General features: G+C 40.3%; 1 protein-coding gene across 1 annotated transcript; it reads right to left on the reverse strand.

Moving 5' to 3' along the window:
• Positions 1-14,936: 14,936 nt before the first annotated feature.
• Positions 14,937-17,150, reverse strand: LOC123428666. The gene is made up of 5 exons (XM_045112856.1): positions 17,098-17,150; positions 15,584-15,908; positions 15,398-15,493; positions 15,246-15,294; positions 14,937-15,062 (listed from the first exon to the last, which is right to left on the reverse strand). Exons 1-5 carry the CDS (start codon positions 17,148-17,150, stop codon positions 14,968-14,970), a joined length of 618 nt encoding a protein of 205 aa, XP_044968791.1. The 3' UTR covers positions 14,937-14,967.
• Between the last annotated feature and the right edge of the window lie 10,127 nt (positions 17,151-27,277).

A 27,277-nucleotide genomic window follows, 5' to 3' on the forward strand; every position in this document is an offset into this window, starting at 1 on the left:
CGGACTGAGCTTGAAGAAATGGACTTTGAGCGAGACTTTGAATGGTCGTGGCCTCCCAAGAAGAAGTTCATGCCTATTCCAGTGCCAGACCTTGAAGACAGCTCCTTTTCTTCATTCCGCACTGCTGAATCTGATGAAGAACAGCTCGACATTGCTACCGGTCCAAGGACGAAGACTACCCCCAAGAAGAATCACGGCTCTTCCTCAAACGCCAAGGAGTGAAGTCTTCACGGGCGTTAGTCCTCAGTTTGTCCCTTTTTGTCACTTGATGACAAAGGGGGAGAAACTTGAGAGTTAGTCTTCAAGCGGGATATTTTTGGGGCTTAAGAACTATATTTAAGTTGCAAACTCTTGGCTCTTCTGAAGTTTTTTTTGTAATGAGTTGTAACTTAAGCCCGATGGTACTCTGACGCTTTTGAACGTTTTTCTTCGCATGCTTATTCCTCAAGTTTTAATGCACGCATGCTGGAATTCGTCAGATACCATCTCTCATCATGCATTTTCATTTTCTTCATATGATATGTTATATGTATGCATGATTTACCAGACTCAGGGGGAAATCTCCATGATATAAATCATCAATGTGCATTTGCTGTAAAAAGCAAAATCCTCAAGATATGCACATCTTCAGGGGGAGTCTCTCTGAATCTTGATTTCAAATTCCAAAAAATGAGTATTTACACTTCATATTTTTGATCCCTGTTGAAAACTTAACCTAATTGTCATCAACCACCAAAAAGGGGGAGATTGTAAGTGCATCTAGTGCCCCTTGGTGATTTTGGTGGTTTGTAGACTTATAGGTTAAGTATCTAATGTGTTTGTGAGTGTACACAGGATCTATAAGTCATTGAGGAGTTTGAGATATTTGAAGAATATCGACCCCTAAAAATATATGTCTTCAGTTGAAGAAATTGGTCTGAAGCTGAAGAAATGAATCGCGAGGAATCTGCGATGAAACTGATATTGAGAAGTCCGATGGTTCCTGAAGGAAATCACTCTGAAGAATTGAAGCATGAAGATTTACACTTTCTGTTTTACTTTCTTCGCATTCGAGTAATAGGAACACCGTACTGTTAAAGGGGATGAAAGTTACACTATGGAATGAATTTCCTCATGATGCTCAACCCAAGCCTAATCCTACCAAAAGCCTCAAGTGAGGAATATGAGTGACATGAGGACCCTCACAGTTGAGGGTCCCGACCGTTTCGATAGCCACGCCAAGTCACTGGTCTTATCCACTCCAACGGTCATATTATTTAAGGGCATTAGTGTCAAATCATGTCGGGATGCTCCCAGGCTATAAATAGCCACCCCCACAACCACTAGCTGGTTGGCTGCTCCGTTAGAAACTGACACTTGTCATAAGAGCAACCCAAATTCCTCAGAGCCTTCGAGAGTAATTCATAAGTGAGGAAATACACCATACACCAAAACCACAAACCAAACCTAGTGATTGAGCATCACTGAAGAAGTTGTTCCTGTGTGGGACTGAAGCCTTTTACCTTTGAGGACTGTGCATCCTCGAGACGGTTAGGCGTCATGGTCTAGAGCTTTCCAGCAGTCAATTGTGGATCGTCGGGTGACCAAGTTTGTGAGGGTTTGGAAGTCTGCCCTGAAGACTTACCACGAGTGTTGGGCGAGGACTGTGTGTCCTTAGCCCAAGGAGAATACGGTAGGGACTATTTGTCCTGGGACAAGGTGTCCTTTGGTTTCAATACCAAGCCGCTCCAAACGAGATGTACGACTGTCATAGCAGTTGGAACTGGGTCATCAACGACTGTCTTCACTGAGAAACGGGTTCTAATTCCTCAACTCTTTACTTTCCCTGTATTATGTGTTGATTACTTTCACTGTGACTGTTTGAAGAATTTGCTGAAACTTTCTCTAAATTTCCTCAACCCCAAATTCTTCACGTTAGTTATTCCTCATCTGTATTCTGCGTGCCTGCTCACTGTGCAATCTGTTTTCACATTCTTCACTCTGAAAAACTGTTGTTGTGAAACTTTGCACTTCTGATCCTTTACTGTTTCCGCTGTAAGTTAGTCATTAGTGAGGAATTTCCTCAAAAGGAATTTCCTAAGTGATGAAATTCTAAAAATCTCCTATTCACCCCCTCTCTAGTCGATATAACGCACTTTCAGCTATGGACCCGTAGGTCTATGGTGAACTACTCACGCATCATCGGAGAGGTCATGGTGTTGATGAAGAAGCCCTCCATATCTGAATCCCCCTCCGGCAGGGCACCAGAACGTGCCCAGATGGGATCTTGCGGAGACAGAAGCTTGCGGCGGCGGAAAAGTACTTTCGATGATCTCCTCATTTTTTGTGGAATTTTTGGGGATATATAGGCGCAAACCCTAGGGCAAAGGAGATCCAGGGGGCCCACAAGCCTGTGGGTCACGGCCTCCCCCCTGGCCGCGGGGTGAGGGCTTGAGGGGCCCCTGGGCCCCCCTGCCTTAGCTCTCAAGTCTCCTGATCTTCTTCCGTTACAGAAAAAATCTTTTCGGGGATTTTATTGCGTTTGGACTCCGTTTCAAAATCTCCTCTAAAAGGGGTCAAGAACATGGAAAAAACAGGAACTCGCACTTGGCACTGAGTTAATAAGTTAGTCCCCAAAACTATATGAAAGGCATGCAAAACATCCAAAGTTTGACAAGATAATAGCATGAAACCATCAAAAATTATAGATACGTTGGAGACGTATCAAGCATCCCCAAGCTTAACTCTTGCTCGTCCTCGAGTAGGGAAGTGATAAAGAATGAATTTTTGATGTGGAATGCTACCTATCATAGTTGCCCTTTGCAACTTCTTTCACGTGACATGAATGTTCAGATCCGTAAGATTCGAAACAATAGTTTGCTATTGACATGAAAATGATAATACTTCAAGCAAACTAGCAAAGTAATCATGAACTTTCAAAAATAACAAGGCCAAAGAAAGTTATCCCTACAGAATCATATAGTCTGGCTATGCTCCATCATCCTCACACAACTAATGTAAATCATGCACAACCCCGGTATTGGCCAAGTAATTGTTTTTGCACTCTTACTTTCTCAAACATTTTATAACTACCACGCAATACATGAGCGTGAGCCATGGATATAGCACTATAGGTGGAATAGAGTGTGGTGGTGGTTGTGAGACAAATAGGAGGAGATGGTCACATTGACTCGGCGTATCAAAAGGCTATGGAGATGCCCATTAATGGATATCAATGTGAATGAGTAGGGATTGCCATACAAGAGATGCACTAGAGCTATAAGTATGTGAAAGCTCAAAAGGAAAACTGGTGGGTGTGCATCCAACTTGCTTGCTCACGAAGACCTAGGGCAATTTTGAGGAAGACCATCATTGGAATATACAAGCCAAGTTATATAATGAAGATTCCCACTAGCATATGGTGGTGACAAAGCAAGAAGCTCTCAATCATGAAGAACATGGTGCTATTATGAAGCACAAGTGTGGAAAAAGATAGTAGCATTGTCCCTTCTCTCTTTTTCCCTCTTTTCTTTTTTTTCATTTGGGCACTTAGGCCTCTTTTTTCTCCTTTTTTTGTGCTCTTTGGCCTTTTTTTATTTCCTCGCATGGGACAATGCTCTAATAATGATGATCATCACACTTTTATTTACTCACAGCTCAAAGCTCAAAATGATGATGACTCTATAGGAAATGCCTTCGACAGTGTACCGGGATGTGCAACGATCTAGCATGGCGTATGACGTTGAAACATCTCGCTAGCTATCTTACGATAATGCAATGGCAATATGAGAGTGACGACACAAGTCATGAGACGGAACGGTTGGAGTTGCATGGCAATATATCTCGGAATTGCTATGAAAATGCCATAGTAGGTAGGTATGGTAGCTGTTTTGAGGAAGGCATATGGTGGGTTTGTGCACCGGCGAGAATTGCGCGGCACTAGAGAGGCTAGCAATGGTGGAATGTGAAAGCGCATCTATACCATGGACTCACATTAGTCATGAAGAACTCACATACTTGTTGCGAAAGTTTTTATTAGTAATCGAAACAAAGTGCTAAACGCATACTCCGAGGGGAAGGGTTGGTATGTGTAAACCATCGCGCGATCCCGACCTCAACACAAAGGATGACAATCAATAGATCAGTTATGCTCCGACTTCCTAACATAGCGGTTCACCATACGTGCATGCTACAGGAATCACTAACTTCAACACAAGTATTTCTAGATTCACAACACCCTACTAACATAACTCTGAATATTACCAAATCCATGTCACAAAACTAATTGAGAGGAATCAAGACTTCTCTTTCTACTCAATGCACATGAAGATGGAGGTTTTAGCATCCTCTTTGGGTACCTATCACATTTGGGACTACTTTCATAGGATAAGCCAACTACCAAGTCACGCACCGCCGTGCTCTAAAAGATATAAGTGAAGCACATAGAGCAAAATTATCTAGCTCAAAAGATATAAGTGAAGCACTATGAGCATTCTAGCAAAATCACGATGAGTGCATGTCTCTCTCTCTCTAAAAAAGGTGTGCAGCAAGGATGATTGTGACACAACAAAAAGAAAAGACTCCTATGATACAAGACGCTCCAAGCAAAACACATAGCATGTGGTGAATAAAAATATAGCTCCAAGTAATGTTACCGATGGATTGAAGACGAAAGAGGGGATGCCTTCCCGGGGCATCCCCAAGCTTAGGCTTTTTGGTGTCCTTGAATTAGTCTTGGGATGCCTTGGGCATCCCCAAGCTTGTGCTCTTTCCACTCCTTATCTATTTGTCCATGAGAACATCACCCAAAACTTGGAAACTTCACAACACAAAACTTTAAACAGAAACTCGTGATATCATTAGCACAAGAAAACAAACTACCACTTCTTTTGGTACTGTAGCAAACTTGAATTCTATCTATATTGGTGTCGGGCTACTGTATTCTCACTTTTCCATGGCTAGTACCCCCCGATACTAACCATAATTTCATCAAAACAAGCAACCAACTCAACAAACAGAATCTGTCAAAAACAGACCAGTCTGTAGCAATCTGTATACTTTGTATACTTCTGTTACCTCAAAAAATCTGAAACATTACGACGGCCTGGGAAAAAGGCATATAAACCAGAAGCAAAAAGAATCAACTCAAAATCTCTTTCTCAATAAAAATGAAAAAATCATCTCGTAAGCGAAAAGTTTCTGTCTTTTTCCAGCAGGATCAAACAACCATTACCAAGACTAGTCATAAAGGTTTTGCTTGGCTCCAACACAAAAAGAAACACAAAAAACACAATCACAACACAATTGTGATGGTGTGGACGCAATAAAATAGAAAGAAAAAGATAAATTCATTGGGTTGCCTCCCAACAAGCGCTATTGTTTAACGCCCTTAGCTAGGCATAAAAGCGATAGAATCACGTATCGTCGTCTTTGGTGCTCAAACCATAAGTGGCCCTCATCATAGATTCATAAGGCAATCTTATTTTCTTTCTAGGAAAGTGTTCCATGCACTTCCTTAAAGGAAATTGAAGTCCAATATTCCCTTCCTTCATATCAATGATAGCACCGATAGTCCTTAGGAAAGGTCTACCAAGAATAATAGGGCATGTAGGATTGCAATCAATGTCAAGCACAATGAAATCCACGGGTACATAGTTCCTATTTGAAATAATAAGAACATCATTGATCCTTCCCATGGGTTTCTTGACAGTAGAATCAACAAGATGCAAATTAAGAGAACACTCTTCAATCTCATTAAAACCCAAAACATCACATAAAGACTTTGGAATCGCAGAAACACTAGCACCCAAATCACACAAAGCATTGCATTCATAGTTTTTAATTTTGATTTTGGTAGTAGGTTCCCACTCATCATGAAGCTTTCTAGGGATAGAGACTTCCAATTCAAGTTTCTCTTCAAGAGATTTTATCATAGCTTCGACGATATGATCGGTAAATGCCTTGTTTTGGCTATAAGCGTGTGGAGAGTTTTACATGGATTGCATCAAAGAAATGCATTCAATCAAGGAGCAACTATCATAATCGAATTCCTTGAAATCCACGGTAGTAATTTCATTACTACTCAAAGTTTTAACATCTTCTACTCCACATTCAATGCTTTTAGCATCAAGATAGATGGACTCCGAATCATTGGGACACTTTTCAACCAAAATGGATTCATATCCAGCCCCATGATCATTAGGTTTAACACAAGAAAACAGAGATTCAATGGGAGTCACACCAAGCACTTTAAGATCTTCGTGATTCTCATCACGAGAACACGCCTTTTTAAGCCATTCATGTCTAGCACGAATTTTGGCGGTTCTTTCTTGGCTCTCAATCATGGAAACACGCATAGCTTTCAAAGTTTCATCCATGTTGATCTTGGGAGGAGCACATCTAACTTTCAAAGCATCAACATCACTAGACATTCTATCAATGCTCTTAGCCAAATCGTCAATTTTGAGTAGTTTTTCCTCTATGGACGCATTGAAAATCTTTTGAGAGTTGATGAACTCTTTGATATTACTAACTAGATCAGAGGGTAATTTATTCTAATTTCCATGAGTATTGTTGTAGGAGTTGCCAAAGTTATTAAGGAGTTACTAGGAAAAGGCCTAGGAACATAGTTTCCTCTAAAAGCATTGTTGTTGCCAAAGTTATTCCTACCAACAAAATTAACGTCCAAGCTAGTGTTGCTACTCTCAATCAAAGAAGACAAGGGCATGTCATTAGGATCCAAAGGAGAACTTCTACTAGCAACCAAATTCATTAACTCGTCCATCTTGGCACTCAACGAGTTAATTTCTTCAATAGCATGTACCTTCTTACTAGTAGGTGACCTTTCGGTGTGCCACTGAGAGTAGTTCGCCATGATATTGTCTAGGAGTTTTGTGGCCTCCCCAAACGTGATTTCCATGAACGTTCCACCTGAGGCGGAGTCCAAGATATTTCTAGAAGCGAAATTCAAGCCAGCGTAAAAGATTTGTATAATCATCCAAAGACTCAACCCATGAGCGGGACAATTTCTAATCATTAATTTCATTCTCTCCCAAGATTGTGCAACATGTTCATGATCAAGTTTCTTGAAATTCATGATATCATTACGGAGAGAGATAATCTTAGCCGGCGGAAAATACTTGGATATATAAGCATCTCTGCACTTATCCCAAGAATCGATACTATTTTTGGGCAAAGAAGAAAACCAAGTTTTTGCGTGATCTCGCAACGAGAAAGGAAAAAGCTTCAATTTAACCACGTCATTATCCACATCTTTCTTCTTTTGCATATTGCAAAGCTCAATGAAGGTATTGAGATGGGATGCGGCATCTTCACTAGGAAGGCCGGAGAATTGCTGTTTCATAACAAGATTCAGCAAAGCGACATTGATTTCGTATGACTCCGCACTTGTGGCGGGAGCAATCGGAGCACTAATAAAATCATTATTATTAGTATTCGAGAAGTCACAAAATTTGGTGTTTTCATTCATGGTGACTCCGGCAAGCACACAAGCGAACGAAGAGCAAGCGAGAAAAAGGCGAATGAAAAAAGGCAAACGAAAAAGGCAAACAAAAAAGGCAAATTGGTGAAGTGGGTGAGAGGAAAACGAGAGGCAACTGGCAAACAAAGTAAATGTAAGAGATGAGTTTGCGACACTTACTTGGATGAGTTCTTGACTTGATCCTTGATACGTCCATTTTGCATCATGCTTTCATGTTGATATTTATTGCTTTTTGGACTGTTATATTACTTGTGGTACCATATTTATGCCTTTTCTCTCTTATTTTGCAAGGTTTATTTGAAGAGGGAGAATTCAGGCAGCTGGAATTCTGGACTGGAAGAGGAGCAAATCCTAGTGCACTATTCTGCACATCTCCAAATGCCCTGAAAATTTACGTGGATTTTTTCTGGATTATATTCAAAATACTGGGCGAAAGAACTACCCGAGGGGGGCCACCAGGGCCCCACAAGCCCCCACTCCGCCACCACCCCCCTGGTGGCGGTGGGCAAGCTTGTGGGCTGCCTGAAGGCCCACTAGCCCCCCTCTTTTTCTATATGAAGCGTCCTGGTCTGGAAAAAGTCATACGGGAGATTTTTCATGGTTTCGCCGCCACCACGAGGCGGAACTTGAGCAGATCCAATCTAGAGCTCCGGCAGGACGATCCTGCCGAGGAAATTTCCCTCCCGGAGGGGGAAATCGTCGCCGTCATCATCACCAACACTCCTCTCGTCGGAGGGGAGGAATCTTCATCAACATCTTCATCAGCACCATCTCCTCTCCAATCCCTAGTTCATCTCTTGTAACCAATCTTCGTCTCGCAACTCCGATTGGTACTTGTAAGGTTGCTAGTAGTGTTGATTACTCTTTGTAGTTGATGCTAGTTGGATTATTTGGTGGAAGAGTTTATGTTCAGATCCTTGATGCTATTCATTACACCTCTGGTCATGATTATGATTATGTCTTGTGAGTAGTTACTTTTGTTCCTGAGGACATGGGATAAGTCATGCTGATAATAGTCATGTGAATTTGATATTTGTTCGGTATTTTGATATGATGTATGTTGTTTTTCCTCTAGTGGTGTTATGTGAACGTCGACTACATAACACTTCACCATATTTGGGCCTAGAGGAAGGCATTGGGAAGTAGTAAATAGATGATGGGTTGCTGGAGTGACACAAGCTTAAACCCCAGTCTATGCGTTGCTTCGTGAGGGGCTGATTTGGATCCACTAGTTTAATGCTATGGTTAGACTTTGTCTTAATTCTTATTTTTAGTTGCGGATGCTTGCGAGAGAGGTTAATCATAAGTGGGATGCTTGTGCAAGTAAGGGCAGTACCCAAGCGCCGGTCCACCCACATATCAAACTATCAAAGTAACAAACGAGAATCATATGAACATGATGAAACTAGCATGACAGAAATTCCCGTGGGCCCTCGGGAGCGTTTTTCCTCCTATAAGACTTTGTTCAGACTTGTCCCTTGCTACAAAAGGGATTGGGGCACTTGCTGCACCGTTGCTACTACTTGTTACTTGTTACTTTTTGCTCGCTACATTTCACCTCGCTACACAATCACTTGTTACCGCTACTTCCAGTGCTTGCAGTTATTACCTTGCTGAAATCCGTTTATTAGAGCCTTCTGCTCCTCGTTGGGTTCGACACTCTTACTTATCGAAAGTACTACGATTGATCCCCTATACTTGTGGGTCACCAATCCTCCCCGGCAACGGCACAGGAAATCCTTCAGCTACGTCAACAAAAGTTCTTCCCTGGCAGTGGTGCCAGAGATCCTTGTGTCGTCTCTTGAGCTTGCGTTGGTTTTTCCCTTGAAGAGGAAAGGGTGATGCAACACAGGAGCAGTAAGTATTTCCCTCAGTTTGAGAACCAAGGTATCAATCCAGTAGGAGAATCTCGTCAAGTCCAGAGTACCTGCACAAACACAAAAGAGCCTGCATCCAACGTTGTAAAGGGGTTGTCAATCCCTTCAAGATTGTTTGCAATGTGAGATCTAAAGGCGGAAACTGCAACGAAGTAAAAAGTGTAAGGCTGAAAATATGGTGTGGAGTAAACCCTGGGGGGCATAGTGTTCACTAGAGGCTTCTCTCAAAATAGCAAGTATTACGGTGGGTGGACAAATTACTGTCGAGCAATTGATAGAACCGCGCAAAGTCATGACGATATCTAAGGCAATGATCATACATATAGGCATCACGTCCGACACAAGTAGACCGATACTTTCTGCATCTACTACTATTACTCCACACATCGACCGCTATCCAGCATGCATCTAGTGTATTGAGTTCATGACGAACAGAGTAACTCCTTAAGCAAGATGACATGATGTAGAGGGTTAATCTCAAACCCATCTTTTTACCATTGATGGCAACAACACGATGCGTGCCTCGCTACCCCTTCTGTCACTGGGTGAGGTCACCGCACGGTATGAACCCAAAACCAAGCACTTCTCCCATTGCTAGAATCATAGATCTAGTTGGCCAGACAAAACCGACAACTCGAAGAGAATTACAAGGATATGAAGTCATGCATAAGAGAGATCAGGAGAAACTCAAATAAGATTCATAGATAATCTGATCATAAATCCACAATTCATCGGATCTCGACAACCACACCGCAAAAGAAGATTACATCGGATAGATCTCCATGAAGATCATGGAGAACTTTGTATTGAAGATCCAAGAGAGAGAAGAAGCCATCTAGTTACTAGCTATGGACCCGTAGGTCTATGGTGAATTACTCACGCATCATCGGAGAGGTCATGGTGTTGATGAAGAAGCCCTCCATATCCGAATACCCCCTCCGGCAGGGCACCAGAACGTGCCCCAGATGGGAATTTGCGGAGACAGAAGGTTGCGGCGGCGGAAAAGTACTTTCGATGATCTCCTCATTTTTTGTGGAATTTTTGGGGATATATAGGGGCAAACCACTACAAGGAATATGCTAGTACACGACGGTATTTTTTTCGTTGCTACGTCGTCACGGTTTTTCATTTACGACGATCGCACGACGAAAAACCAAGCGTCGAAAACGGAGCGTGAGAAATGAACAACAACGATGTTTTGATCAAAATCGTCGTAACTTTACGACGATTCCTGGATTGTCGTAACCTTTACGACGATCCTAAATCATCGTTGACAATCAAACCCAGTCCTACGTGGTAGTCCTACGTGGCAAAATTACGACGAAATCAAAACGTCATGGCTGAAATCAGCCCAACCCATTTCAATTGATCACATGGGCTCGTTTTTTTTGGGCTTTTCTTATTGGGCTTCTTTTGGGCCTTGGCCTATTTTCAGCCACTTTAGTTTCTTTTTTCGAATTTTTTTTATCATTCTAATTTGGGCTTCTTTTGGGCCTTGGCCTTTTCACGCCCAAATACATTTGATCCATTTTCAGTTTTGGCCTTTTTTCATTTTTGAATTCAGCAACTTTTTTTCCAGAACTTGATTTCATTTCTATTTATTGGGCCTTTTTTCAACAAATTATTTGTCCAATATTGAATGCAACACTATTTCATATTCAAATAAAGAAAACTCCAAGTCGAATTAAAATCATCCATCATATAACATCACATAATACATCTCCCAGGTTTACATGACACAATAACTCATCTCATGAATACATTTCCTAACACACATATAGCAAGAACGGACAACATCCTCCAAAGCCTTTTGTCCATCGCCAAGCTGAAGCCAGCAGCGGTTCCTGATCGCGAGCATCTTGCCATCAGAAGGATCACGAGCATCTTGCCATCAGAAGGGTCAACTTTCAGTGCCTGCGCCCAACCAAGCAGCATGCATGTGTCAACATATATACTGACTGAAGTTGTAATAGAAAATTCTTCCAAGAGATACAATAAAATTGCAAACGGATATAGCAAATAAAGGGCAGTCACATAATCGCAAGTACTGAATCATCAAAATAACTCATAAAGATAATATCTACTCAACAGAGGCCTATGCAAGAATTAATACTTCATGTCACTTTTTGTCATTGGAACTTCTACACCAATTCTTCTGTAAAACAGGTTAATTGCTGGTTTTGTAGTTTACACTTCAGACAGTAAGCTACATCCAAGGAGATGATGATGCTGATACTAGCCATTTAAAAGATTAAACTCTATAAAAGGTGTCTGCATGTAGAACATTTCCCACTTCAAACTTTTACAAATTAACTTTTAGAAGATGTAGACCGACCAATTCATTCCAGTTTATATGATCATGTACATAATGTTCAGCATAGTCACAACATCCTTACTGTAAATAATGTTTTATTTCCAGATTATATGAACATGGAGTCCCATAAAACATGCAAACATGATGTTTCTTTCCATGGTTCAAAGAACAAAATCCTGAAGAAACATTACACACACACACACAAAACTATTCATCATGTAGCTGTGGCGTGCAAGTACTTGAGTCCAGTGCAAAAAGTACTGATGGAAAGGACTGACATTCATAACCGAGTTCAACCATCAGGTTGGACATCACACATTCATTCAACAAATGATCCCAAGCTGTTCATGAACTTACTTGTGGTTGCACACCAATGGCCATGAACCTCGTCGGTTATGATGGTATGTTGTACTAGTGGCTTACGAGCATCGATGTGATCTCAGTGCAATTCTTCATCTCCATGCTGATCAGGCCATAGGTTGTTCTCGTGCAGCACTCCATGCTGACCCTCAAATGGCATACCTGAGAAAAAACATGGTCAAAATCTATTTATCAAAGTATACGTACTTCTTATGAATTATATTGTTTCGGGTCGCACTACATGTGATGTTGAAGATGATTTGCACATTTTACTGGACATGCTATTTCATCACTAAGAAATAGTTCTGAGTATCAAACTTGTAGCAGTTATTCTGGACAAATTAAAGAAACTAGTCGACGAAGTGCACGAGCTAGTATCATAGAAATAATATGCTTTAATGTATAATAGAATACATTCGACTTTCCATTGAAATAATATGCTCTAATGTACAATGTTGATTTGCGTCAAACTTTCTAATATATTATTTAAGGGGGCGTACCAACGTTGTAAGTTTGTAACTGATTATATTCAGAACAAGGAAGATCTTCTAAAAAGAGTGCAAGTTCTGAAACCTGCCAGCCTAAGTAACTCACTGTGAGCAACTAACGTTTACACTTTAAATTAAGCTGTATATGCATACATCAAAGCTAGCAAGTGCTAAGGCGGGTCCATGACATGCAAGCGGTTCAATTTCTTTAATGCTAATTTCACACTATGAATTTGCTGAATTTTAAGTGCAGAACTATGAATGATCGGCAAATACATACATGGCTGAACTAAAAACTGCATAACTACAAAACTAGCAGCGCACACTTGTTCATCTCTACTGCTCACACAGAGCTAATGAATCAACCTGCAAGATGGGGTAACTGATGTACCCAAGGTACAATATCTCCTAGTGAAGCCAGCCCTGGATAATTAGACATGCGAGTCAAACAACTTTTACTAGTTTAGTTAAGGTGACCAAGCTGAATTAAGATTGGTGTAGATCGCAGGAAGTTAAACTGAAGTGAAGTTAATTAATTAACAAGTTGCAGTCCCCTAATCCCCTCTACATGTTTCCCTGCAACTAGTCTTCTCAATTGCGGGTAGCTACTCTCTCCCTCACCATCTCCAACACTGATTGGCATCCCAAGAAGAAGCCACTAATTAGAACAAGCACACAGTGCGTACACCTAAAACAAGAGAATCCAAGACTGGTTATACCTGGCAACTAGTTATGTTACACATTGAAGCTTTTTTCAAACATGGCAATACTGAGATTCCACTTATGTGATTAAAAGCATAACATCTAACATACATTTTCTTCTTTTGTCTCCTCGAAGATGGAAAATAAATCAGCCTTATGAACAAAAGCTATGAAGGTTTTCTACATATGTGACATGTCATGGAAAATCATGTCAACGAGTTTCTGAAGCTTTTTTGTGTGCCAACTAAGTAAGCTGCCCGATCATGTGGCAAATCACATCACTCATGCCAAGTGCATATATGCAGCTGCCCGATTATAGTACTACTCAATCGCACCAAAAGGTTACTTTAGAGCACGAGAGTGAGCCCTATATTAGTGCAAAACGGTATTTTAATTTTTTACAACAAGAAATATATTACTGAAAGGTTACTTTAGAACACTGCAGATAGATGATATACTTGCCATGAGCACCTGGCAGCTTACGGATTCTGGTGTGCTTACACCACAGCGCGGCGACGTTGGTGTCGTGTGAGGACCTGTGCATTTAGACCACAAATTTCTGGATAGTAGTTTGAAACTCATGATGCTTCTAATCCCAACTGAAATAAGTGTCTCCAAGCCAACATCTATGCATTGTTGATGTTGACATGGATTAGAAATACCCATTATACACAGCCCATAGTTTGTTCTACACAAGAACACTGATCAACGAGCAAGTAAAGCCTTGTGAAAGGATAGGATCATCTAGGCTTTTGCAATCCCTTATCTAACCTTGATAAGTACAGCTAGCACGCGCAGAGGAAGAGATTTTGGAAGTATAACCAACTCATATAAATCTGATACATACTAACACGTGTGCATTTTAGACCCCAATTTATGGATACTAGTTTGAAACCCATGATACTTCTAATTCGAACTGAAATAAGTATCTGGAATATCCAAGCCAGCATCTACGACATTGTTGATGTTTGGTAGATTTTTATGCCTGGTAGATTTTTATGACTGGCTCTAGTGATCTCTGATCTGTCTTTGATGTTATGACTGATACTAGTTGCTGAAGAAAGAATGTAAACAACACAAACACAATGGAATCGTAGGAAGATTCGATGTCTGTATGTGTGATGTAGATAGCTCATTTCTTCAGCCACATAACATAATTTCTTGGAATACAGCAACTATTATGTAATTACATGCAGGTAATTAAGATGGAAAGAAGTACCATAAACAAGTATAGCTAGCACACGCAGAGGAGCAGATTTTGGAGGCATGGCAAACTTCATGCAAGTCTAATAGATACTTAAGCCTGTGCATTTAGACCACGAATTTCTGGATATTAGTTTGAACCCCGTGATCGATGCTTCTAATTCCAACTGGAATAAATATCTGGAATATCCAAACCAACATCTACGACATTCACGCAGATTAGATATACCTATTTTCAACCAAGCAAGAAAAAACTTGTGACGGGATAGGATCATGTAGTAGGCTCTAGTGATCTCTTATCCGTCCTTGATGCATTTTGACCGCTACTAGTAGAACTGCATATACAATGAACCACAGCACTATGGTAACCTGTAACCAACAATTACTGTCCCTGGTAGATACTAACATCTGCCAATTCGATCTCATGGACAAACGCTCGTACGTTCATGCAAATTTACTAAACATGACCAAACGCATACAGGATGCCAATTTGGAAACATGAGAGGTGATTACCAATTCAGAGACGTAGCAGAAAACTGTATGCTAAGTTGTTGTAGCTGGGATGTTGTAGCGACTGCGCAGGCCATCGAGAGCTCTGGCCATGGACTTTCCTATCTCAGGTAAGGTCACCTTGCACACTGACCATTGTGAACCAAGTCAGTACTAAACAATACACTACTGCCATAGTGGCTTGAACTAAAGACTGAAGTGCAGTAAAATTCAGATAGATAGATGTGAAGATAGAAGTGCAGTGAAATTGAGAAGATAGAAGTGCAGTAAAATTGAGATAGATAGACGGCTCTGCTCGGTCGCTGCAGTACCACGAGACAAAGACGACTGCACCTCTGTCACCAACTTCTTGTAGGATGCCTGCAAGGAATCCACACCGACAGTAGGATCACAATTTCAGGGTCCAAATCCACGCGAAATTCAGAGGCCAACACCAGACCAAGCATGGATCGAATCAAAATACCTTCATCTCGTCGGCTTGCAGTGAGACCTTGTCGACCATCTTCTTGTGCTCCTTCTCCGCCTCCTCCTCCATCTTCAGGCAGCTCTGCGTGTGCATCTGAAGAGCACATGGAAGGGGATCACATCACAGGATCGGTCGATGCGCCAAGGACGGATGGGAAAAGGGGACCAGAGTTAGAGAGATCACCTTGATGCGCTTGGAGATGCGGGAGTGGGAGGCATCGAGGTCACGGGCGTCGTCGGCGTGGAGCGCATCGAGGCGGCGCTTGAGCAAGTCGAGGCTGGACGCGGCGAGGCCCCTCAGGTCGCCGATGGTGGAGATGGAGGCCGGGGTGGACTTGGCCGCCGCGGAGAGGGGGGGTCTGGTCTGGGGCGTCGCCACTGGTAAGGAGGGCGAGAGGAAGCCTCGCCCGACCGCGACAGGAGAGGGAGACCCGGCGCTGGCGGACGGCGACGAGGCGCCGAAGTGACGAGGGTTAGATGGGCAGTTGGGACGTCGCGTCGTCCGGGATCTCCATCGTCACCTCATCTTCGTCGGTGAGGGGGTGGAGGCGAGGGTGGTGTTGTGGTTGGGCCAGTGGCAGTGCTCGGGGAGGAAGGGGAGGGAGGGTGGCGGCACGATGGCTGGGAGCGGCGGGGAGAGGACTGGATCGAGAGGGGGTGGCAGCGGCAGCGAGGAGATGGGGACGAATGAGGAAGGGTGCGATGGGGGGATCTGAGATAGGGTTTGGGTTGGGGTGGGGTATCTCGTTTTCAATTTATTTTATTTTTTTCTGTAGATAGATGGATGGATGGATGTGGGATGGAGATGGATGGATGGATGGATGGCCGCCATGTCATCGATCCGTGGGAAGGGATTTGATTGGTTTGGAAAATCACTGACTTAAAATAGTTTTATGTACTAAAAATAGAGTAATTTTGTGAAACATCTATCAAAAATATTTTTTAAAAGGACATCACAAACTAGGCGGGATTGGCGCGTGACATAAAATGGACCCACGAGTGACATGTCAACATAGTTAGAACATGTTACGATATTTTTATAATCGTCGTAAAAGTTATGACGATCTCATCTTATGCGGTTACGACATTTTTGACTCGCATCGTCGTAATTTATATGTAGATTTGATCCCCTCAAACGGTTTACGACAATCTCGGATGAAATCTTCATAGATTAATGACGAATTCATCAACGACGTCTTAAAAAACATCATATATGAGCATATTTCTTGTAGTGAACCCTAGGGCAAAGGAGGTCCTGGGGGCCCACAAGCCTGTGGGCCGCGGCCTCCCCCCTGGCCGCGGGGTGAGGGCTTGTGGGGCCCCTGGAGCCCCCTGCCTTGGCTCTCAAGTCTCCTGATCTTCTTCCGTTACGGAAAAAATCTTTTCGGGGATTTTATTCCGTTTGGACTCCATTTCAAAATCTCCTATGAAAGGGGTCAAAAACATGGAAAAAACAGGAACTGGCACTTGGCACTCAGTTAATAAGTTAGTCCCAAAAATTATATAAAAGGCATGCAAAACATCCAAAGTTTGACAAGATAGTAGCATGAAACCATCAAAAATTATAGATACGTTGGAGACGTATCACTGCGTGTGGCGCCACCTCTCAATCATGCCTCCCTCCCACCACCATCTCCGGTGGGATTCTGGCAAACTTCTTAGGATAGTCAATGTTCTCGAGGAAACTCGGATGGGCACCGCTCCCCCTGCGACTTCTTCTGAGGTGACTCAGGCGGGCACCCCACCGGCATCCGCTACAGCCTCTCCCCCAGCCACCGCACCTCGTCGCCATCGACAAAATGACGTCGGGCTAAGCCCATCAAGAAATGGTAGCAGCGGAATCCGTCCCACGCGCGTGCTCTGGTCCTGTCCCCCCCCCCCCTCGTCACCATCAGGGGTTGATGTCTACTACACACTTTGTTCTTGTAGACTATGTTGGGCCTCCAAGCGCAACGTTTTGTAGGACAGTAGCAATTTTCCTCAAGTGGATGACCTAAGGTTTATCAATCTGAGGGAGATGTAGGTTGAAGATGATCTCTCTCAAACAAGACTGCAATCAAATACAAGAAATCTCGTGTGTCCTCAACACATCCAATAGAATGTCAAATTGTATAGGTGCACTAGTTCGGCGAAGAGATGGTGATACAAGTGCAATATGGATGGTAGATATAGATTTTTGTAATCTGAAAATATAAAAATAGCAAGGTAGCAAGTGATAAAAGTGAGCACAAACAGTATTGCAATGCTTGAAAACAAGGCCTACGGTCCGTACTTTCACTAGTGAAATCTCTCAACAATGTTAATATAATCGAATCACATAACCATCCCTCAACGTGCAACGAAGAATCACTCCAAAGTTCTTATATAGCGGAGAACATAAGAAGAAATTGTTTGTAGGTTATGAAACTACCTTAAATCTATCCTTTCTGCTCAAGATATCCAAGATTTCGTACTAAGATAATACCGAATTATCCTTTTCTATTGATCTATTCAAGAGTTCATACTAAAATAACAACATATGATATGCATCAACCAACTCTAATATCACCAAGATACTCCAATGTCACCACAAGTATCCATGAGTAAATTATACGACATGCATCAAACAATTTCAGATTCGTAATACTCAATCCAACACAAATAACCTCAAAGAGTTCGCCAAGATTTCTACCGGGGAAAGTAGGACAAGAACGTGCATCAACCCCTATGCATAGATTACCCCAATGTCACCTCGGGAATCTGCAAGTTGAGTGACAAAATGCACATCAAGTGAATCAATATGATACCCGATTGTCACCATGAGTATTCATATCCATATATGCATCAAGTGTTATCAAATCCATAGAAGTATTCAATCTAATAATAAATCTCAGAGGGAAAGCTCAATTCATCACAACAAGATAGAGAGGGGGAAACACCATATGATCCAACTATATTAACAAAGCATGTGATACATCAAGATCGTGCCATATCAAGAACACGAGAGAGAGAGAGAGAGATTGAACGCATAGCTACTGGTAGAAACCGCTAGCCCCGAGGGTGGACTACTCCCTCCTCGTCACGGCCTCCGCCAGGATGATGAAGATGGCCACCGGAGATGATCTACCCTCTCTGGCAGGGTATTGTTTTCTCTCCAGATTGGTTTTTCTTCGATACACAGGCCTTGCGGCGGTGAAACTTCTCTTTAGGGTTATTCCGGATGGTTCCTATATATATAGGAATTTTGGGCATTGGTTTCACATTAAGATGGGCTACGAGGAGAGCACAAGATACCAGGGCGCACCTGGGCCCTCCGGCGCGCCCTGGTGGGTGGTGCCCAACTCGTGGCTCTTCTGGCCTGCTTCTTTGATCCCCCGTGTGTCTTGTGGCCCTCAAAAAATCCTCAAAAAATTTTGACCGATTCCGAGAACTTCCAGTTCTGCACAAAGAACAACACCACGGTAGTTCTGCTGAAAACAGTGTGAGTCCGGGTTAGTTCTAAATAAATCATATAAAGTGCATCAAAATCATATAAAGTATTAAAAATATAGGTGAATATGGCATGAATACTTCATAAATTATTGATACGTTGGAGACGTATCATCATCCCCACGCTTAATTCCTACTCGTCCTCGAGTAGATAAATGATAAAATAAATAATTTATGAAGTGTGAATGCTAGCAAAGTGTGTAAGTTTGATCAATGATAATTTCAACCACTTTTCCTAGCATCATAAGAGCAACTCTTTCTCATAAAACTCATCATGATAAATTAGCAACCAATTCACATGTTATGGTTCAAACAACGAATTCTCTTGAAACTCAACAATCTATATTCTTAGTCACCAAACGATCGCAATTCAACTTATTCAACAGAGTCTAAGTAAGAGCTCCACATACTCAATCATCATATAGTCTTTCATGATTTCCAGTACTCAGATCGTATTCTTAGAACAAATGGCATCCATCAAACACAGAGAAAGATAGGGGCTTAATATTTCGCCTCCCAATTCATTTATCATAGAGATAATTGTGAACAATAATAAATCATGATCAAAAATATTTGACTAGTCATATGTGCCTAGATCTTTCCCCATCACATGATGCTTGCCTACTAGAGAATAATTTAGGTTGAAATGAGAATGCATACTATTGACTCTTGCATAAAAGTAAATACTGAAAATTAAAAGATATGCCCTTTGCAGAGGGAAGTAGAGGTTGTCATGTGCTTTTTATTGTTGGATGCGCAATCTCTTAATGCAAAAGAACATCACGTTATATTGCCCCTTGTGGTAGCAACCTTTATTATGTTGTTTGTCGCTTTTATTACGTTGCCATCACAAGTTTGTACAACGCTTATTTTCCCTTGCAATAAAAGATAAAACATATTTAGGAGCAATTTTTATTTCTTTATGCACCAATGACAACTTACTTGAAGGATATTATTCAATCCCTAGAAAGGTATGGTGGACACTCATGGCAAGAAACTGGGTTTAACTGTTTTTGGGTACACAAGTAGTATCTCTACTTAGTATGATTTTTTGGCTAGCAAATGGTTCAAAACAAGCACCACATGTTGGAGGATCCATAATAATATAACTTCTATGCAAATATACACAACCATAACTCATTACCTTGTCTTCCTTGTCCAACATCAACTACTTGCTCAACTTTGAAAATAATTAATGGGTATTCACAATCATAGAAGATGTCCAAGATAATATATTTGTATGTGAAAGTTCTCTTCCTTATACAAATCATTCATGAATTGCTTGTATGCCCAATATTTGGATTGTCAAGCTTCAAAAGATTTCACTTTCTAAACCCAAAGTGAAGCTATTACTAGGCATGATATGAACATATAATTTCAACTTCATTTTATTCAATTCATTCAACAATTTACTCATAGGATATAAGTGAATCTCAAGAGTAAATATCAAAGTACTCTCAAAAAGATATAAGTGAAGATGAATGAGTAGTCAAAAAAATAAGTAGCTATGTGAGGACTCTCTCAATAAATATTTTCAGATCTGAGTATTTTATTCAAACAGCAAGCAAAATAAAAATAGCACTCCAAGAATAGCACATATCATGTGGACAAATAGAAATTTAGGCTCAACATAGGCTAACTGATATTTGTTGATGAAGAGAGGTGGGATGTGTAGTATCCCCAATCTTAGATCCTTGAGACTTCTTGAAATATTTACTTGGCGTGCCTTGGTCATCCCCAATATTGAGTTTTTTTTATCTCATTCCATCCTCTCATATCCCGGTTTCACCTAAGTCTCAAAAACTTCATCGACACAAAACTTGAAAATATCTCGTGAGATAGGTTAGTACGCATAAAAGTAAATCAACACTTCATGTACTGCCAAGACAAGTTGCAATATAATTTTCAAACATTAGGTATTGTATACAATCATTTCCACAATTTATCTCTACCAGTATAGGCTATGGAAACTATAGGATAAGTAGATAACGAAACTATGACACCAACCTGTCCAAACAGAACAGTTTGTACTAACTTATGTAACTCAAAAAATTATAAAACTTTATGAAGTGATAAATAATTCATATTAAAACAATGTGTCAAAATTTTAGAAACTTTCCACGTTCCAGCAAAATATGAAAATTCAAACACTACAGAAAAAGTTTATGCTTTTACACAACACATATCAAACATGTAACTCAAGCATCCTAAGAGGCAATTCTCAAAACATTTTATTGTAAAACAATATTAGAAATAACAGATAATAGAGAACAACAAAATAAAATGAAACTCCAAGCAAAACACATATTATGTGATAAATAAAATATAGCTCCAAGTAAGATATACCAATAATGTTGGAGACGAAAGAGGGGCTGCCTTCCGGGGCATCCCCAAGCTTAGATGCTTGAGTCTTCCTTGGATATTAACTTGGGGGTGTGTTGTGCATCCCCAAGCTTAGTTTCCTGCCACTCCTTATTCTCCTCATATTGGTATCTCACCCAAAACTTGAAAACTTCAATCACACAAAACTTAACGGAACTTCGTGAGATGGGTTAGTATGATAAATATAGATCATTCTCTTAGGTACTGCGAAGACAAGATTAATAATTGTTCTAACATAATAACTACTGTATTATATCATTCCCATAACTTATATCACTCAATATAAGTTATGGAAACACTAAAGCAAGAAAACTATGCACGCAAGACAGAATCTGTTAAAAACAGAACAGTCTGTGAAGATCTGCATTAAAACCATACTTAACTGACTATAAAAATTCTGCAAAATTAGTGAAACGCCTACAGTTTGCATAAAAAACATTGTCAAAATGTCAGAATTTTTTGACGCTCCAGTAAAATCAGAGAAATTATTCAGTGGACGTAAAAGTTTCTGTTTTTGCACAGATTCAAACAAGCAAGTATCCACGCTATCCCAACGGCTTTACTTGGAACTTTATTGAAGTAAAATCTATAAAACATCATTAATACAGTAGATTAATCATGTGAACACATAAAAACAGAATGGAAAAGTATTGGGTTGTCTCCCAACAAGCGCTTTTCTTTAATGCCTTTTAGCTAGGCATGATGATTTCAATGATTCTCGTAATGGAATAATAGTTGAAACATGCAAGAGAGCATCAGGAATCACATGGCAAGCACATTTAAGTCTAACCCACTTCATATGAATATGTATTCTGAAATAAAAGATTCATTGTAGCAAGAATCAACTTGCATAGGAAGGCAAACAAGCATGACTTCAAAACTTTGAACACATAGAGAGGAAACTTGATATTATTGCAATTCCTACAAGCATATGTTCCTCCCTCAGAATAATTTTCAGTACCATCATGAAGGAATTCAACAATATAACTATCACATACAACATTATTTTCATGATGCACATGCATATAATTGTTAGTAATCTGCACATAAGCAAATTTCTTCTCATTTATAAAAGTGGGAGTATCATACGAAACTCGAATACTATAAAAAAATCACATTAAAAGAGTAATGTTCAGTAAAAGGATATTCAAAATTATGAAAATATTTAGCACTATTTTTTATAGAATAAGTATCATCACAATAATCATCATAAGTAGCAACTTTGTTCTCATCATAGTCAATTGAAACCTCTCCTCAAATAGTGGAATGATTGCTAAATAAAGTCATGACCTCTCCAAATCCACTTTTATCATTATAATAAGATTCAAAACCCTCCAAAATAGTGATATAATTATTATCTAAAGTTGGCACTCTTCCAAACCCACTTTCATAAATATTGCAATCATCATAAAAAGGAGGCATGCAATCATCATAATAAATTTTATCATTCAAAGTAGGGGGGCTAAAAAGACCTTTTCATTAAGCATAACATCCCCAAGTTTGGGAAAGACATTAATTGCAGAAAATAAATTATCAAACATATCATACTCATCAAACATAGCATCCCCAAGCTTGTGGCTTGGCATATCATAAGCATAATCACTCTCGTCATTAATAGTATGAATAGCACTGATAGTATAACAATTACTATAATCATAATTTCCCAATGTGGTGCCAAAAAAGGTTTTGAATATTATAAGATTTATCATTATCTTCCCAATCATAATCATCACAACAAGCAATAGTCACAACAAAATCATCATCAAGTGTATCATCTTACACAATTGTTTTTGGTTCATCCTCATGAGGCACAACAATAATAGGAGCAACATCATTTAGGAGAGATACCCTTTTAACTCTACTCTTTCTTCTTCTCTTCTTCTTCACCACATCATGTGTGGGTTTAATTAATTTTTTAGAGCTTCTTATTGATGAGATTGGTTGAATAGGGAGCTCCTCCTCGTCACATATTACATCATGAGAGACAATAGGGGGGAAGTATCATGAGAGACAATATGAGGGAAAGTGGAAATCTTTACCCTTTCATTAGTATTCCTTTTATATTCTATTGGTTTTCCCAACTTTTTATAGTTGGCAATATAAGAATTCTCATTGCAATTTACCATGCAAAACGTATAGATATTTTTTAGATTAGTTTCAATGTCATCCGTGAGAATGAATACTTCAAACCAATTATTTTTATGTGTCAATTCTTCACTCCCCAATAGAGAAAGCTCATTATAAAGTTCAAAGGTGATCAAGTCATTACAATATTTGGCCATGATTTTATTATGGATTTTTTTGCATTGGAAATTAAGATGACCAACTTTATTGCAAAGTTCACAAGTAATAGGACAAAGAGAACATAATTTTGTAGCAAATTCATCTATCACTTTGAGAAAAAATTGGTTTTATCATGTTTATGCTTCTTACAAAATCTATCCTCCATATAAGCCACGTCTTCACAAATTTATGCTTCTTACAAATTCATTTATAAGAAACATTTTTATCATGACTAGTGCAATCATCATTAGTATTTTGGATATTCATAGAATTCATACTAACAACATTGCAATCATGCTCGTCATTCAAGGAATTCTCGTCAAGTATTTTGATAATTTCTTCCTCTACCAATTGAGCACAATTGTCTGAATCCTTGTTTTCACGAAATACATTATAAAGACGAAACAAATGATGCCACGCAAAATCCATTTTTTAGTTTTCTTTTATAAACCAAAGTAGTGAAAATCAAGAAACTAAAAGATTTAATTACAAGATCTAAATATATACCTTCAAGCATTTACCTCCCCGGCAACGGCGCCACAAAAGAGCTTGATGTCTACTACACACTTTGTTCTTGTAGACTATGTTGGGCTTCCAAGCGCAGAGATTCGTAGGACAGTAGCAATTTTCCCTCAAGTGGATGACCTAAGGTTTATCAATCCATGGGAGGTGTAGGTGGAATATGGTCTCTCTCAAACAACCCTGCAATCAAATACAAGAAATCTCTTGTGTCCCCAACACACCCAATACAATGGCAAATTGTATAGGCGCACTAGTTCGGCGAAGAGATGGTGATACAAGTGCAATATGGATGGTAGATATAGGTTTTTGTAATCTTGAAATATAAAAATAGCAAGGTACCAAGTGATGAAAGTGAGCACAAACGGTATTGCAATACTTGAAAACAAGGCCTACGGTCCGTACTTTCGCTAGTGCAATCTCTAAACAATGTTAATATAACTGGATCACATAACCATCCCTCAACGTGCAACAAAGAATCACTCCGAAGTTCTTATCTAGCGGAGAACATAACAAGAAATTGTTTGTAGGTTATTAAACCACCTTAAAGCTATCCTTTCAGATCAATCTATCCAAGAGTTCGTACTAAGATAATACCAAGTTATCCTTTCCGATCGATCTATTCAAGAGTTTGTACTAAAATAACACCCTATAATACGCATCAACCAACTGTAATGTCACCTAGATACTCCAATGTCACCACAAGTATCCATGAGTTAATTATACGATATGCATCAAAAAAATTCAGATTCATAATACTCAATCCAACACAAAGAACCAAAAAGAATGCCCCAACATTTCTATCGGAGAAAGTAGGACAAGAATGTGCATCAACCCCAATGCATAGATTACCCCAATGTCACCTAGGGAATCCACAAGTTGAGTGCCAAAACGCACATCAGGTGAATCAATATGATACCCGATTTTCACCACGAGTATTCATAGCAAGACATGCATCAAGTGTTCTCAAATCCATAGAAGTATTCAATCCGATAAGAAATCTCAAAGGGAAAACTAAATTCATCACAACAAGATAGAGAGGGGAAAACACCATATGATCCAACTATATTAACAAATCCCGTGATACATCAAGATCATGCCATCTCAAGAACACGATAGAGAGAGGGAGAGAGATTGAACACATAGCTACTCGTACAAACCGTCAGCCCCGAGGGTGGCCTACTCCCTCCTCGTCATGGCCTCCGCCGAGATGATGAAGATGGCCACCGGAGATGATCTACCCTCTCCGGTAGGGTATTGTTTTCTCTCTAGATTAGTTTTTCGTTGATACAAAGGCCTTGCAGCGGCGGAACTTCTCGTCTTGGGTTATTTCTGATGGTTTCTATATTTATAGGAATTTTGGGCGTTGGTTTCATGCGAAGATGGCCACGAGGAGAGCACAAGACACCAGGGGCGCACTGGTGTGTGGTGTACACCTCGTGGCTCTTCTAGCCTGCTTATTTGGTCCCCCGGGTGTGTTCTGGCCCAAAAACAAACATCAAAAAGTTTCGAGCGATTCCGAGAACTTTCATTTCTGCACAAAAAACAACACCACAGTAATTCTGCTGAAACAGCGTCAGTCCAGGTTTCTTATAAATAAATCACGTAAAGTGCATCAAAACCATATAAAATTATTATAAATATAGGTGGATATGGCATGAATACTTCAAAAATTATCGATACGTTGGAGACGTATCAGGGTCCCACCGGATTTGGCCTCGTGCTTCCTCTCGTAGCTCCCCGGGGATCGATCGGCACCTTCCTTCCAAATCCGTTCGGTGAGCCCTCGTGTGGATCCCGTGTGAAAGCACAATTTCTCCCTAAGGTGTTTTTGGTCATTAATCACAATATATGCATCATTGGACTAATCAGTTTATCCAAGTATATTTCAGAAAAGTTCAAAGATGCTTTGGCTATAGGATTGAGTAGAGATGTCCCTTGATGAAGGAAGGAATAAGATTGGCTAAAGCTTCAAGCAAGAAGACTCTTCATTGTACACTTTATGAGAAATCACATTTGAGTCCATAGGAAAGCCTATACTATTAAAAGGGGATGACTTGTTATGATGAATTGGTTGCTCAAGTGCTTAGAGTTAGCCACCAAATATACAACCACTCTTCCACAAAATATATTTGTCCCAAGAAAAATACCCAAAATCGGTGCCACCAAGATTTATCACTCGGCCCTACCGGTTTTAGACTTAGACAGATCGCAGACAAACCCTACCTGTTCGGTGCAACCAGAACTGCATTGGTGCTACCGAGTTTAGGTGACCAACTTTTTGTTGCCTGAGTATACAAAATCGCAATTTCCGAGTTTGAGTATCGATGTCACCGAATTGTGTCATCTGACCATTAGTCACCTTTTCGGTTCTACCAAGTCGTGTATATCGGTTCCACCGAGTTTCAAAGTTGCTACCTTTTGAGCAAGTCGCTACCATCGAGTTTGTAACTTCGGTGTCACCGAGTTGTTCAAATATGGTGTAACAGTTGGATTTTGTGTGTTGCCTATATACTGTTGGAAATATGCTCTAAACACAATAATAAATTAGTTATTATTATATTTCCTTGTTCATGATAATCAATTATTGTCCATGCTAGAATTGTATTGATTGGAAACTCAAATACATGTGTGGATACATAGACAACACAGTGTCCCTAGTAAGCCTCTAGTTGAGTAGCTCATTGATCAAAGATGGTCAAGGTTTCTTGGCCATAGACATGAGATGTTGTTTGGTAACGGGATCACATCATTAGGAGAATGATGTGATAGACAAGAGCCAAACTATGAACATAGCATATGATCCTGTCAGTTTATTGCTACTGTTTTCTGCATGTCAATGTATGTGTTTCTATGACCATGAGATCATGCAACTCCGGGACAACGGAGGAATACCTTGTGTGTATAAAATGTCGCAACATAACTGGGTGACTATAAAGGTGCTCTACATGTATCTTCAAAGGTGTTTGTTGGGTTGGCATGGATCAAGACAAGGATTTGTCGCTCTGTGTGACGGAGAGGTTTCTCGGGGCCCACTCGGTAATACAACATCACAACAAGCCTTGCAAGCAATGTGACTAAGGAGTTAGTAATGGGATCTTGTATTACGTAACGATTAAAGAGACTTGCCGATAAAGAGATTGAACTAGGTATAGAGATACCGACGATCGAATCTCGGGCAAGTAACATACCAATGGACAAAGGGAACAGCATACATGATTAACTC

The sequence above is a fragment of the Hordeum vulgare genome, chromosome 2H (assembly GCF_904849725.1).
Source record: "Hordeum vulgare subsp. vulgare chromosome 2H, MorexV3_pseudomolecules_assembly, whole genome shotgun sequence".
Classification (NCBI taxonomy): Eukaryota; Viridiplantae; Streptophyta; class Magnoliopsida; order Poales; family Poaceae; genus Hordeum; species Hordeum vulgare.

Coding starts and splice junctions, on each gene's coding strand:
- LOC123428666 (XM_045112856.1), bottom strand. CDS start 17,150: ATGCCGGTGGGGTGCCCGCCTGAGTCACCTCAGAAGAAGTCGCAGGGG. Junction 15,909..17,097: donor AAGAAGTCGCAGGGGGAGCG/GTGCCCATCCGA, acceptor GTGACGATGGAG/ATCCCGGACGACGCGACGTC. Junction 15,494..15,583: donor GCATCTCCAAGCGCATCAAG/GTGATCTCTCTA, acceptor TGTGCTCTTCAG/ATGCACACGCAGAGCTGCCT.